A 12,320-nucleotide genomic window follows, 5' to 3' on the forward strand; every position below is an offset into this window, starting at 1 on the left:
CTGAGTCCTACTACTAACCTGGGTAATTACATAGAAGTATGTAAGAACATAGACACAAAGAACTGGGCTAAAAAGCATAATTAAAGCTCTGAAACTGTAGCTGCCTGAGGACATCTCAGGCCAGGTCCTACTAAAAACAGACAAGCAGCAGAAGAGGGAAGGTTCTCTTTTTTCCTTTTTACAACAGGAATTAACTCATTAAAAAGATACTTCTCCATAATAATTATTTAAAACCAGACATGAATCAGAAACTTCAGCAGCTAAATAAGACCTTAGAAACTGCAAATCTCTGGTTAGCAGCTCTGGTCATTTTTCAGCATCTTTAATGTCTGAATTGTGAGTTTCAGCTGTAATTTTTATAATTTCAACACCAAGCCCAGGTCTCCCATTTGTATCATATAGAAAACATAGCTTAAGTTGAAATTACTACATTTATTCCATTGTATGCAACAAAAATTGCTAGATGAAACATACATTTCAACATATGGTTGTATATTTAAATATGGACTGAAATGGTGATAACATCACACCACTGCCTTGACATGCTTAATAGAGACACCTTATATATAGCTAATTTCTTTTTGATGCTGGATTGTAAGAATTACCAGTTTTATCCACAATTACAGCATCAGAAATATTTGACACCCAGTTTTTACAGTATATTTTTTAATAGCTGGCTACTTAGCACTGCATTTGAGATCAAGTGTTAAACTACATTTAGTCTTATTATCATGGGGTGCATTGCAGTAGAACATAAGGATTTATTTAAAACATGTCACATGGAGAAAATTCCTTTTGGCTTGGGAGTTCAGACTGTTATAATGGAGATATTCACTATTCTTATTTGAGGTACTTAATAACCATTTTCACCTACCAAGCAAGCCAGATCCAGAATTACAAAAGTTCCAGTGTTGATATATATATTATTTTATATCTGCATTACCTACTTTTTCCATTTAAGGTTTTCAGTCTCAGTGAAGTTAAACCATTTGTCTGAATGAAGTTCTAGGATAAGTTCAAGACCAGATTATCACCAGTGAAAAAAGGCTGCCCTGAGCCATGGCCAGGCTTAAGTTGTGACACAGATCCTTCAAGAATCAAAAACTTTTGAACAGAGAATGAACAGAAACAGATTTTGAAGCAGGAAAGGGCTCATGTACCAAGCCTGTGGTTCTTTCAGGGGCTGACTGCTAAAGACAAAAGAAGCCCCTCTCACCGGAAAAGGTTTGTGTAAAAATACCATGCAAAAGACTTTGGATTCCTGAGAGCATAAGGAGGAAAAAGCGATACCATATCCAGCTATGAACCAAGTCCATCAAACTTTATAATATAAATTGTCAAATGTTACTGAGAATATATGAAAAGTGTTATGAGAACACTGCCAACATTTTCTGTATTTTTCCAACACAGAATGGCTTTTGAATCAACTAAGTTGTTCAGGCAAAGGCTTTTAGCTCCACTCACACAATGCCTTGCCTACCTTGTGCCCCTCCTGTGTTAAGCTGCAGGGGAAAGTGGCACTCTACACTTCCACCCCCACAGGAACCTGCACTGGGCAAAACTGAGATGTAATCCATTTGCAATGACCCATGCTCAAAAACACAGGTTCAAAAATCAGATTAAAAATTAGGAGAATAAACCCCAATGTTAAGACATACAGAGATATTACTTTAGGATATTTCTAATTATTGGAAAAGTAGAAACTAAAAAGATTTTTAAGATAGTAAGGCCACTGAATGCCTTGTATTGACATAAATGGGCTCTGAACAGTCACATTTAAAATCAAAGAGTAAAAGCCATTTTACTACATTTTCTGAGAACTTTTAAGGAAAAAATAACCAGACTGATTAAGAAATTATTTGGACATCTATTCTCACCTGTCCAAAATAAACAAAGAACCTGTGTAGCATAAGTGCAACAAAAATAAAACTAATTTAAGTGTCTCAGACTTCTCTTTTGTTCAAAATTAGGTGCTTAAAGCTTGAACAAGAAAAATGTTATAAGTAATAGTAAACAGAATAAACCCAAGAGGCAAAAAAGAAGCAGAATGGTCAATTATTTCTGCAGTACCCATGCAAATGGCTTCTTAACATGGCTTCTACTCACTGTGCAGTGATACTGCACAATTCAACTGCACAATAAATGTCTGTGTGAAGCAGATCTGTGTAAGCAACAGCAGCAATACAATAACAACAACAACAATAAAATTATGTGGTCCTATAATACTTACACCTGTGAAACTCAATGTGTAAGGCAACCAGAAAGGCAATCAGAAAGATTAATTTAGTATAGCATCAGAAACTGAAGCAACAGTGATTAGGAACCAATCCTAGAGCTGCAGATAACAATGTTTGCAATGATATTGTAAGAAACCAGTGCATGACTTTTCTGCTCCCATGCTTGTTACACACATAGAGAGCTGAAATGCAATTAACTAATTCACAGTGCTGCAGAAAGATGTTTTGGGCTGCCAGAATAGCCACAATCGCAACAACTTCTAGTAATATTCTTTTTCTCATACAGTAAAAGAAACCCTTTCAATATCACAAAATACACAATGCAATAAAGCTGAATTAATCAGGGAAAATAGAATTTGGGGTATTTGATTATTCTTGAATGCTTGATGTCACCACAATAATATCAGAGCAACAAGGTCTCTGAAGTATTTAACTAGAACAGTATATGCAGTGCAACGTGATGCCTACAATTCCACTTTACTCTTTTGCTGCTGAAAGAGATTTTTAAAATATTTACAAGGTAATTATTTAGAAATAATTCTGTGTATTGCATGCAGGAGAAAATATTGCTAGTTGTTAGTTTGCTGAGGAAGTGTGATTACACACATTTTTAAAATTCCTTGATGGTTTCTCACCCTTTTTGTTGCATTAGCAATATGTTGACGTGATGAAATATAGAGCAGTGAACTAAAAAACTCTGCCAAACACCAGCTTTGCCTCTGGCCAGAGTATTCTGTACACCTGCAGCCCTGAAAGCACTGGAAAGGTTTCTAATTTCATGTTTTGAGAAGAAAAATAAAATGCTCTCAAGGAGCTAAAGGACCTTGCATTTTGGCCAACTGCACTTACATTTTTGGCACTATATCCTAGAAGTGAAAAGAGACAACTGGGACATTTTCTCTCAGTATCCAAGTTCAGGATGAATCAGTAACATAGCAGTGTCTTCTGCTCTTGCCAAAATCTCTTGAGATGTTCTAAAAATTAACTTTTTAGCTAATTATTTTATGAAGGATTGCATCACTGTACAAATTTATCTAAAAATACCTTCTCAGAATTCTCAAAAGGAATCTTGGCCAGGGTGATTATGCACATTATGTAATCACTCAGCCAAGCCCACATGGTAATTTTGTTTAATACTGTATCACTGAAAGGGTTTTTTTAAAGTCTGCTACAAAGTTCTACAGCTCTCAAAATATAGCTTTTGGTGTATGAATCAAAGCAGTTCCAGTGGTTTTGTTTTGCTGGGAATGTATTACTATGCTTCCCAATTATTTAAGCAGTAAACAATAAATATTTAACTGACAGATTGCAGCTGCTAAATTGCATTTAAATCATTACAATTAAATGTTTGTTTCTTGTGAGAAAATGTGTTTGCAACACAGAGGTCAGAATTATTACTACTAATTTTACAGCTGAATACATTGTGATATGAATAATTTTTTGAGGTTATCTAGGTTTTGACATAAAAACAATCCTTTTCTTCCAGCTTAAAAATAACAGAACTTTTACTTAAACTCACACAGTCAAAATCCGTAAAAATATGGCTCAACTCATTCATATAAATAATATTTTAATTTTTAAAATATTATATCCCTATCTGTAGCTTTATTAAAATAAATCATAAATATTCCAATTTACTGACAAAGGCAGAATATTTCATTTCTCTAAGATGCCTCTTTTTATGTGTGAAAAATTGTGACAAATTATTTTAAAATCAACTTCTTAATAGGGGTTTACAATGCATTCATTCACAAAGGCCAGAAAACGTGGATATATATGAAAGGAATACAGATTTTTTTATCATGGACCAACACATTATTTTGCCTCTCATAGCAAAAATTCCTCTTACAATATAGAACAGGGATGAATTTAGGGCTTTATGTTAATGTATAGCATTATCTAGTGATTCATCTTCTAATATTTATAAATATTTCTCCTTTGATGATCACATTAGGCTGGAGAAGTTGGGCTTTTTTGATTTCTCTTTCAGCAGTGTAACAGCTGTGGAAATGGAGGATGGGACAAATAAGAGCAGAAGAAAACATGCAATACTGCAGCTGAACATTCACTGAGGCTCTTGAGAATCAGAGAGAGCATCTCTCAAGGGAACAGAGGAACTGAACCACACAGGGGAAATCTGCCACTGCCCCTGCCCAGCAGAGTCAGAGCAAGCCTTTGTGCTGGGTGCACAGGAGAAACCTCTGGGGGCAGACAGTGGTTCTCCCCAAGGGGATTAAAGAAGTATGAGTGAAGTCTACAACCTCTATTATCAGATAATTCTTAAGTGTAATAAAGGGGTGACCTAGTTAAACCACATTCCTGTTCCTGGTGACTTTTTTTGTGGTGTCTGAGATAACAGGGAGATTATTTTGGCATCAATTTAATCTAGTTAAATAGCTTTACTGAAGATCTTTATCGCTATAAATAATGGAGGTATTTGAAGTATTTGGTTACAATTCTAACTGAAGTTCTCCAACACAATGCTTCTCTAGCAATCCTTCTCCCTGTCTGAAGAAAGCTATCAATGTTTTGAGCACAAAACAAGCACAACAACAAAGCAGTTGCTCAGTTCTCTGATGAACATTTTTTAAATATCCATGATATTTAAAGATATCATGGAACATTGGCAAAGGGGCGTATTCAGTAACCTAAGATGAAGGTAAAAAAGGGAGATATTTAAAAAAGAAAATAAGTACCTCTCTTTTCCAAAGCAAACCAAAACTCCCTAAATTTATTTGGAACTCAACATCATCTGCTCTGGTGCACCACAGTTGGATGAAGTGATAAAAAGCAAGAAGCATATCTGCCTATTTATCGTATAGATTTTGATGAAAAGTATCCTGGGCAGCTGACTGACCTGAGACACAAGTGCACCATGGCCAGAGCATATGTGATAATTGTTTCTAGAGGGTTTTTTAAATAAATGGTTTTTATTTAAACCTCAAATTACTTAATAGTGTTGAAGACACAGTGATGTTTACCCATTTGAGGATTTATTTCAAGGATAATCACAATTTCTAGATAACCTCTCAGAAAGCCTGAAGCCTTCTGAAAACACAACTATTTTACAACAGATAAGCAAATAACTGAACAAGAGTAGGTTAAAAAGAGTCAAGAGAATGGACAGATCTTGCTTTAGGCAAAGAGCATCTGCTGTCCTTTTTCACAGAATTAAGAAGGTTGGAAACTATATGAAAAGGGAAAACAAAATGTCTTGGCTGCACATGATATAAGCCAAGCAAATGTGCAGCTAATTCTTAACTCCAGAGAAGCAATAAACACTCAAATGGAACACATCCTACCTTGTGCAACTGCTGACACGGGTCAGACCTGGCTTGAACACTTCCAAAAGGACATCAGCATAAAACAATACAAATGAAAATAGTGCCAGTTTTCTGTTGCCATGAAAGTATGAAAAGTAAAGTCTCCCCACCTGCTGTTTTAGCTGATGTACTAATCTGTCCTTCTCTCGTTTAAGAGCCATTACTTCATCTTGAGTCTTCTTTTTCTTTGAAGCAGACAGCTCAAGCAAGGCAATATTTGCATCTTTTTCACTAATTGCAGCAAGCAAAGCTTCCTGTCTGATAAAATAAAATTAAAATTATTAAAATTAAAATTATTCTCATTAAAACAGGATATATACTACTATATATATATATATATACACTACTATACCACACCATGTAGGATTTTTTTTCAATCACTAGGAGAACAATCATCTACCTTCTGAACACTTTAAATAGCAAACACTGTCAGGTCTTACCAAATCATGAAATAAACTAATTAGCCAAAAATTTCTCTTTAGAGACTTTTCATTATTTCCTTTGTCAACCATTTATCTCAATCTATTTTACTACAATACAATACCTAACAATAGTTGTGTGAAATTTCTTGCTTTTAATAATCTTTGATTTATTTTTGTAATTCACTTTCCTGAATGCTAGAATACCCTACACAAATCTCTTTTGACTTATGCAGATCATAGAGACCGAATAACAGAAAGCAAAGTGATACAGATAAAACCTATTTTTATCCTGTTAACTTGGTACCCTAGGGTTCTCAGTGCAGGAATCTCTGGATATGTTCCTCATATTTACTTAGATGTTTTCTGTCAACACAAAAATACACTTCTAAAAGTAAAATACAAGTTTTTTGATCTGATTGTTCATGAGAAATCATTTCCTTTGTAATCTTGACCCCTCAATTTTACTGAGCAAACAGAATCTTACAGCACTGAGATAAATAAGGGATACCGCAGACACACACAGGGGTACATCACAAATTGTGAGGAAATAAGACAAATGCAATTTTTTACAACACAAAGTTGAAAGCACAGATCTTGCAGTATCTTATACCCTAAAATGCTCATGCTCTGTCAAGGCCATAATCTGTCCTTTAATTTCATAAGTAAAAGAAATATATTCACCTTCTGCAATGTATTCTGTGACAGACTATGACTTATCAGCCAAGAAAGAGCACATAATACCTAATAGCTTTTAGAAAAGAATATGTTATGGCCTTTTCCCAGAACTATGTAAGATCAATCATTAAAAAATAAACATGGATAAATGAATCATAAATTAACCTTAGGCTCCAACTGCTAATAAATGTAAGAATACGGCTCGTGAACTTCATACAGTCAAGGTGAGCTAAAAGATTGGAATTCTCACAGTCCTTTGCTTGCCAGCAAAAATGTCAAGAAAGTTATTTCACTTTTATTTCAAAGTTCCTAATGTATTAATATAAATATTTATAGGACAATATTTCTGATGGAGTCAAAGAAAAACAACCCATTTATTTTCAGTGAAGTTATACGGTGTGGATCAATTTTAGATAAACAGTTGCATTTTATTCATACACTTTAATAGTCTCATTTATTATTCTGTCTTGTTCATTCAAATCTCAGTTAAATGATGCTTAAAAGAGAATGCTGTAAGACTCCAACAGTCTTAATTTAAATTATAGTTATGAAGTATTTTAAATAATCAATACTACACAAAAAAACATATATCAGAGGGGTTGCATATCCATAATGCTAATATGAAATTAAATATAGGTACACTATTTTTCTATAAACTCATAATAATGCATAAAAATTGCTGTGTAGTAATTTGTAAAAGTGTCAGTTTGTTCGTGTGTTTTGCTCAAGTACCTATTCCATAACATTTTCATTAAAATATTAGATTTTTTAATGCACCAAAATAGAAAAAAAAGGGTGATTTGCTACTCCATTCACTTCCTGTGAACTTGCAGAAAGCAAGCAATAAAATCATGGAATGGTTTGGTTGGGAGGAACCTTAAAGCCCATCCAGTGCTATGGCAGGGACACCTTCCACTGCCCCAGGGTGCTCCAAGCCCTGCAGCCCAACCTGGCCTTGGGCACTGCCAGGGATCCAGGGGCAGCCACAGCTGCTCTGGGCACCCTGTGCCACGGCCTCATCTCCCCCACAGATGTCAGGCATGATAACAGGAGTTCTCTGGCAGAAATAAAGGTATTCTGTGACTTCAAAGCCAGAGAAAAGGAAACAGCATATTGCATACAGGCATAGAATATATGTTCTTCCAAATTAAACAAGGTTCACCCCTCTGCAGTTTTCTGAGAGCACACTGTCATACAAGAGAGAAACTAACAGAGAAAAGTTAGTTAGAAGTGTAACAATGTTCCAGTTATAATATCTGGATATAAACATCAATACTACCATCAAAAATCTACCTATTTTCATTGTGAGTGTATTAAAGAAACCTACATCTCAGAATTTCAAAGGTTTTAGAATATATTTAGGTTCATTCTAAAATTGTGCAGGTTAACTCCATGCCAGCCAGCCAGCCCTAATATAAGGTCTGCTCTCTAATAGCAAATTCCACAGCAAATACTTGTCACCAATTAGGTTTTTAATGATATACAGTTATTTAATACATATTACAGCTGTAAAAAGCCAAAAATTGAATAAAAGGATTAAATTAAAGGTTGAAAAAGGACATGAAGCTATACTGAAATTTTACTTCTCTGAAGTTTAGATCATGTCATTGCCTCTAAATTGGCAGTAAACCTGACTAGTGAGGAAGAAGAGTCAGAACTATTGAATTATTTGGTATCATTTCAACATCTGATAACAGGATTCAGTCACATCCATATTTTTGTACTGCCAGCCAAAATGATCACACATTCTTGTGACCTTAACTGCTCAGCTGTGCAACATTCTCCACTCCACTTTAAAATAACAGATGAGGTGAAACCTTTCATGGGAGAGGCGAGCCAGACAATACGCTTTGTAAAATCTGCACTCTGGATTCTGCAGCCCCAAACCCACAAAATTTTGCAGACCCTAGCATTTATTTTCTCAGCTGATGGGGATTTTCCTATCTTGGGAAAATGGTTGGGAAAATATGTAACCAAACACTTGATTCCAGGAAATAATGACTCATATCAAGCACTTCCAGGAAACGATGGTTCATAGTCATGTGAAATAGCTGCTGTCAAATGACACCACAAGTGGCCCACTGAGACACTCCAAGATTTGAATCAAACCCACAGCACATATATGTTTAAACTGCCCCACCAAAATTATTGCCAGCATATTTTTTAAATCTTTGTAGTTCATTTAAGTGGAGCTTGGAGGAGATGAGTGTGCGACACAAGGGTGGGGATTTCTGCGGAAGTGCTTCCCCAGCCACGTGGCATGATGAACACATCAAAAGCAACCTCACACTACCAGCACTCTTGGAGTCACCCAAATGTGAGCCACCTCTGTTGAGAAGCTGCAAAGCCTCAACTATCTGAGAGACAAGGTGTTTTAGCTCGGGCACGGTGCCACACAACGTGCTGATGGCTTCCAGACTGGGGCCGGCTCACACAGCCTGCCCAGGGTGGGCACAGCACCTGTCTGCACAGACACATTCCCAAATGTGGCAGCAGAATAGCCATGTTTATTATCAGGGATAATCTCAATAGCAATAACCTCAAATATAAGTGGTATTTAACCAGGCATCCGGGTTAACAAGAGGTTGGCATAGCTGGTCTATTCTACCAAATAATATGTCAGTTGCTTTAATTCTCATTCATTAACTACTTCTGTTCAGAGGGAAGAAAGGGAAGACCAAAGACTTTATTATTAATATCCAGAGTACAAAATAAAGATGCAGGTTGTGACAGAGCACCTGAGGAAGTCCATGTCCTCTACTCCTGCATGGCCTAGGATCCAACCGCCACTAAGTCCATGGAAGACAGAGGTGGAAGAAGACCTGCCCACATTTGCAAGGCACTGGGAGTGAAGAGATCCAAGCATTTATGAAGCTGCCTCTCAGGACAGATTGGGATCTCTACCTTATCATATCCTATTGATTACATATTGCACACTAATTCACCCACATCCCTGAAAGTTGTTATACTGGCCTGTCATCATATTTCAAGTTTCCTGTGGAAGAACAAAATCTCATGGACAGAAGCAATTTATTTTAGCTATCCTTGACCTTGCTAAAAAATTTAAATCACTGTTTTTGCAGCAAACATTTGAAATGAGATTATCTGGCCACTAGGAACAAGGTTAAGATGCCATTAAAGTGGTTGACAATAATTTTTTCACCTACAAACACCAAGTAACTCCATTCAAAAACGTAAACTGGTGGCAAGGTTTTTACCTAAATCTCTCAGGTACGTCATACACTTCTAATTTGCTGCTAGAAAATGAAACTCATCATGAATTCTAGTGCTAGAATTTTTGAAAACCAAGACCTGATTTGGCACCAAGAACAACATACAGTCTGATACACTCTCCGCTAACGTGCCTAAGAGTGTAAGCATAATTTATAATTCCTAATTATCTACTGTGTCATGAAAAAAAATTACTATCCAAATACAGTTCTACAGAGATGTTATCACTATTTGCAGCCAAAATGTCTCCTTATTGTTTAATAAATTATAGCAATAAAATACTTTTTAAAATAATTTATTAGAGCAGTGGATTAAATGACATTCTTTAACAGTAATATTTATAAAGAGTAATCCCTTTTGTTATTAGTAGTTTTTCCTCTCTTTTTTTGGCAAACTAATCTGTTATACAAATAACAGGGTAGTATTTTTAACACCAAAAAAAAAAAAAATCAGTCTAACTTTTTACAGTAAATGTAAGTAAATCCTCAAATTAAAAAAAATATATTAAACCTAACAGCATTGGTAATTATTCTCTACATTTTTCTTTCACCTGCACAAAGTAATTCCTATGATTCCCAACTTATATCTTCCACTATAATATGCTGCTTATTGCAAGGAGAGGAGGGAAAACTTTTCCGTGGAAAAGCAATACTTATGAAATTTCTCCTCCTCTGGCAAAGGCTGACTGCAACAACCCACAGCAACCTCAGGCCAAGTCTCCTTAACACAGAGCCAGTGAATACAACAGTCTCTTAATAAGCACACTCACAGCTGGGGGATCTGGGCTGACAGTCCAAGTGCTTCCACTAAGAGGTACCAAGGAAATTTGCACAAAAATCTGATTATACTTAATGTCACTTCATATGCAATACAAAAGAACAGATGAAAGAAACACTACCACTCTGATGGCCAGGAATGAATTTATTTACACAAGTTGTGTTCTATCCAAAATTCCAGTTTGTAAAATGTTTTCATTAACTAATGAATGATGGACTAGAAAATCTATTTGTTACATTTCAATGAGGCTTCAGAATGGGGGAATTTTCATGTGCCATGAAGACAGGAATAAAAGTGGTCTTTCCAAACCAAAGAGGCTGTCTAGAAGAGTAAGGAGAAACTCCATATTGGTGATCCATTGTGAATAACTATCATACTAAGTAAAAACAAAAATAGATTGCAAGGGAGAAGTGAGTATTTTCATCTACACAAAAGGTCTTAGCTGAAATACTTAATCCAGTACTCTGAAAAATGTGGAAAAAGGCAGAGAAAGGACTGATGAGAAAACATTGGGAAAAACTACAATAAATAGTCTTTGAGTGACAACAGGGTAATGAGAACATAAAATGCTATGTCAAATTGAAATAGAACTTCTTTTTTCTATATTCATGGCACACAGAACAAGAAGCAATGTCCATAAATTGCAGAAGAAAGCAGCAGATTTTTTCCTCCTAGTATCTAGCCAAGGCATAATGATAATGGCCATTCCTCAGTGATAGTCAAATACAAAGATTCCTTTCCTTGGAGGAATGATCAATTATTAGTCTGATAATGGAGATACACAAAGTATAAAATAATATAAATCTTTTAGTAAAGTCACTGGAAGTAGTGTCAAAGAAAAATCTGAATTTTAAAAAAATAGGTTTAGAGAAAGCAGGTGATAGCAAAGTAACTCATTTATAAATGTTACATAACACCTGAAAAATGCAATTTTAGGGATCTCTAGCAATTCACACACAGAGTTTGCATTTTGAAAGCATCTGTCCTGGAGTGAAAAAATTACTTAATATGAAAAGGAAGTCTTAGCATACTAGAAGGGAAGATAAGATAATGCAAGAAGAAATAAATCCATGAAAGTCTCTGTTGAATGCCAAACTGAAAAAGTATATTGTATACAGTATTTTATCAAACTTCAGCCTAAACAAATGTCAAATGGAATATTTTTTTTAACAAATATGGGCAACAACTGAGAAAAAAGGGTTGCTCACTAGCATATATTTAGTCAAGATTAACTAAGGATAAAAAAATGTACTAAGAACAGATTTAATAACCCTAAACTGTCATTCAGCTAGTAGGAGGTATTCAAGATACAGCTAATAAAACACAAAAAAATGGTTCTAACCACCCACAAAAAAATCTCAGTAGTATAAAACACTGAAGGATGACCACTAAGATAAATGCTTTCTTTTGAGAGCTGCCTTGCAGTTAACCTTCTTAAAGAGTCTCCCAGAAACCTCTAATCATAATACATTGCATTGCCACTTATCACAGTCAATTTAGAAGTGAGCTCTGTAAACACTCCTGCCTTACTCCCCACCTCTGTTAGTCTAAGAATAATTTTTTGAGCTTTAATAAAAGAACCCATGACAACTTTTTGGGAGGTGGGGTGAGTTCTTAGAAACAGTCCAATTGTAACCTAGCAGAATTCCAAGACT

General features: G+C 35.4%; 1 protein-coding gene across 10 annotated transcripts in view; it reads right to left on the reverse strand.

Annotated features, from left to right (window-relative positions):
• ERC2 (ELKS/RAB6-interacting/CAST family member 2) overlaps positions 1-12,320 on the reverse strand; it is a 420,178-nt gene that overhangs the window by 128,403 nt on the left and 279,455 nt on the right. For all 10 annotated transcript variants that reach the window (XR_005626125.1, XR_005626124.1, XR_005626132.1 and 7 more), the window contains one exon: positions 5,671-5,818. Coding sequence is in view for 1 of the 10 variants with exons in the window: in XM_039695532.1 (XP_039551466.1) it covers positions 5,671-5,818 (148 nt within the window). In the remaining 9 variants the exon portion in view is untranslated. The remainder of the gene's footprint in view (positions 1-5,670; positions 5,819-12,320) is intronic.

The sequence above is a fragment of the Passer montanus genome, unplaced genomic scaffold, assembly GCF_014805655.1.
Source record: "Passer montanus isolate IOZ18808 unplaced genomic scaffold, ASM1480565v1 scaffold9, whole genome shotgun sequence".
NCBI lineage: Eukaryota > Metazoa > Chordata > Aves > Passeriformes > Passeridae > Passer > Passer montanus.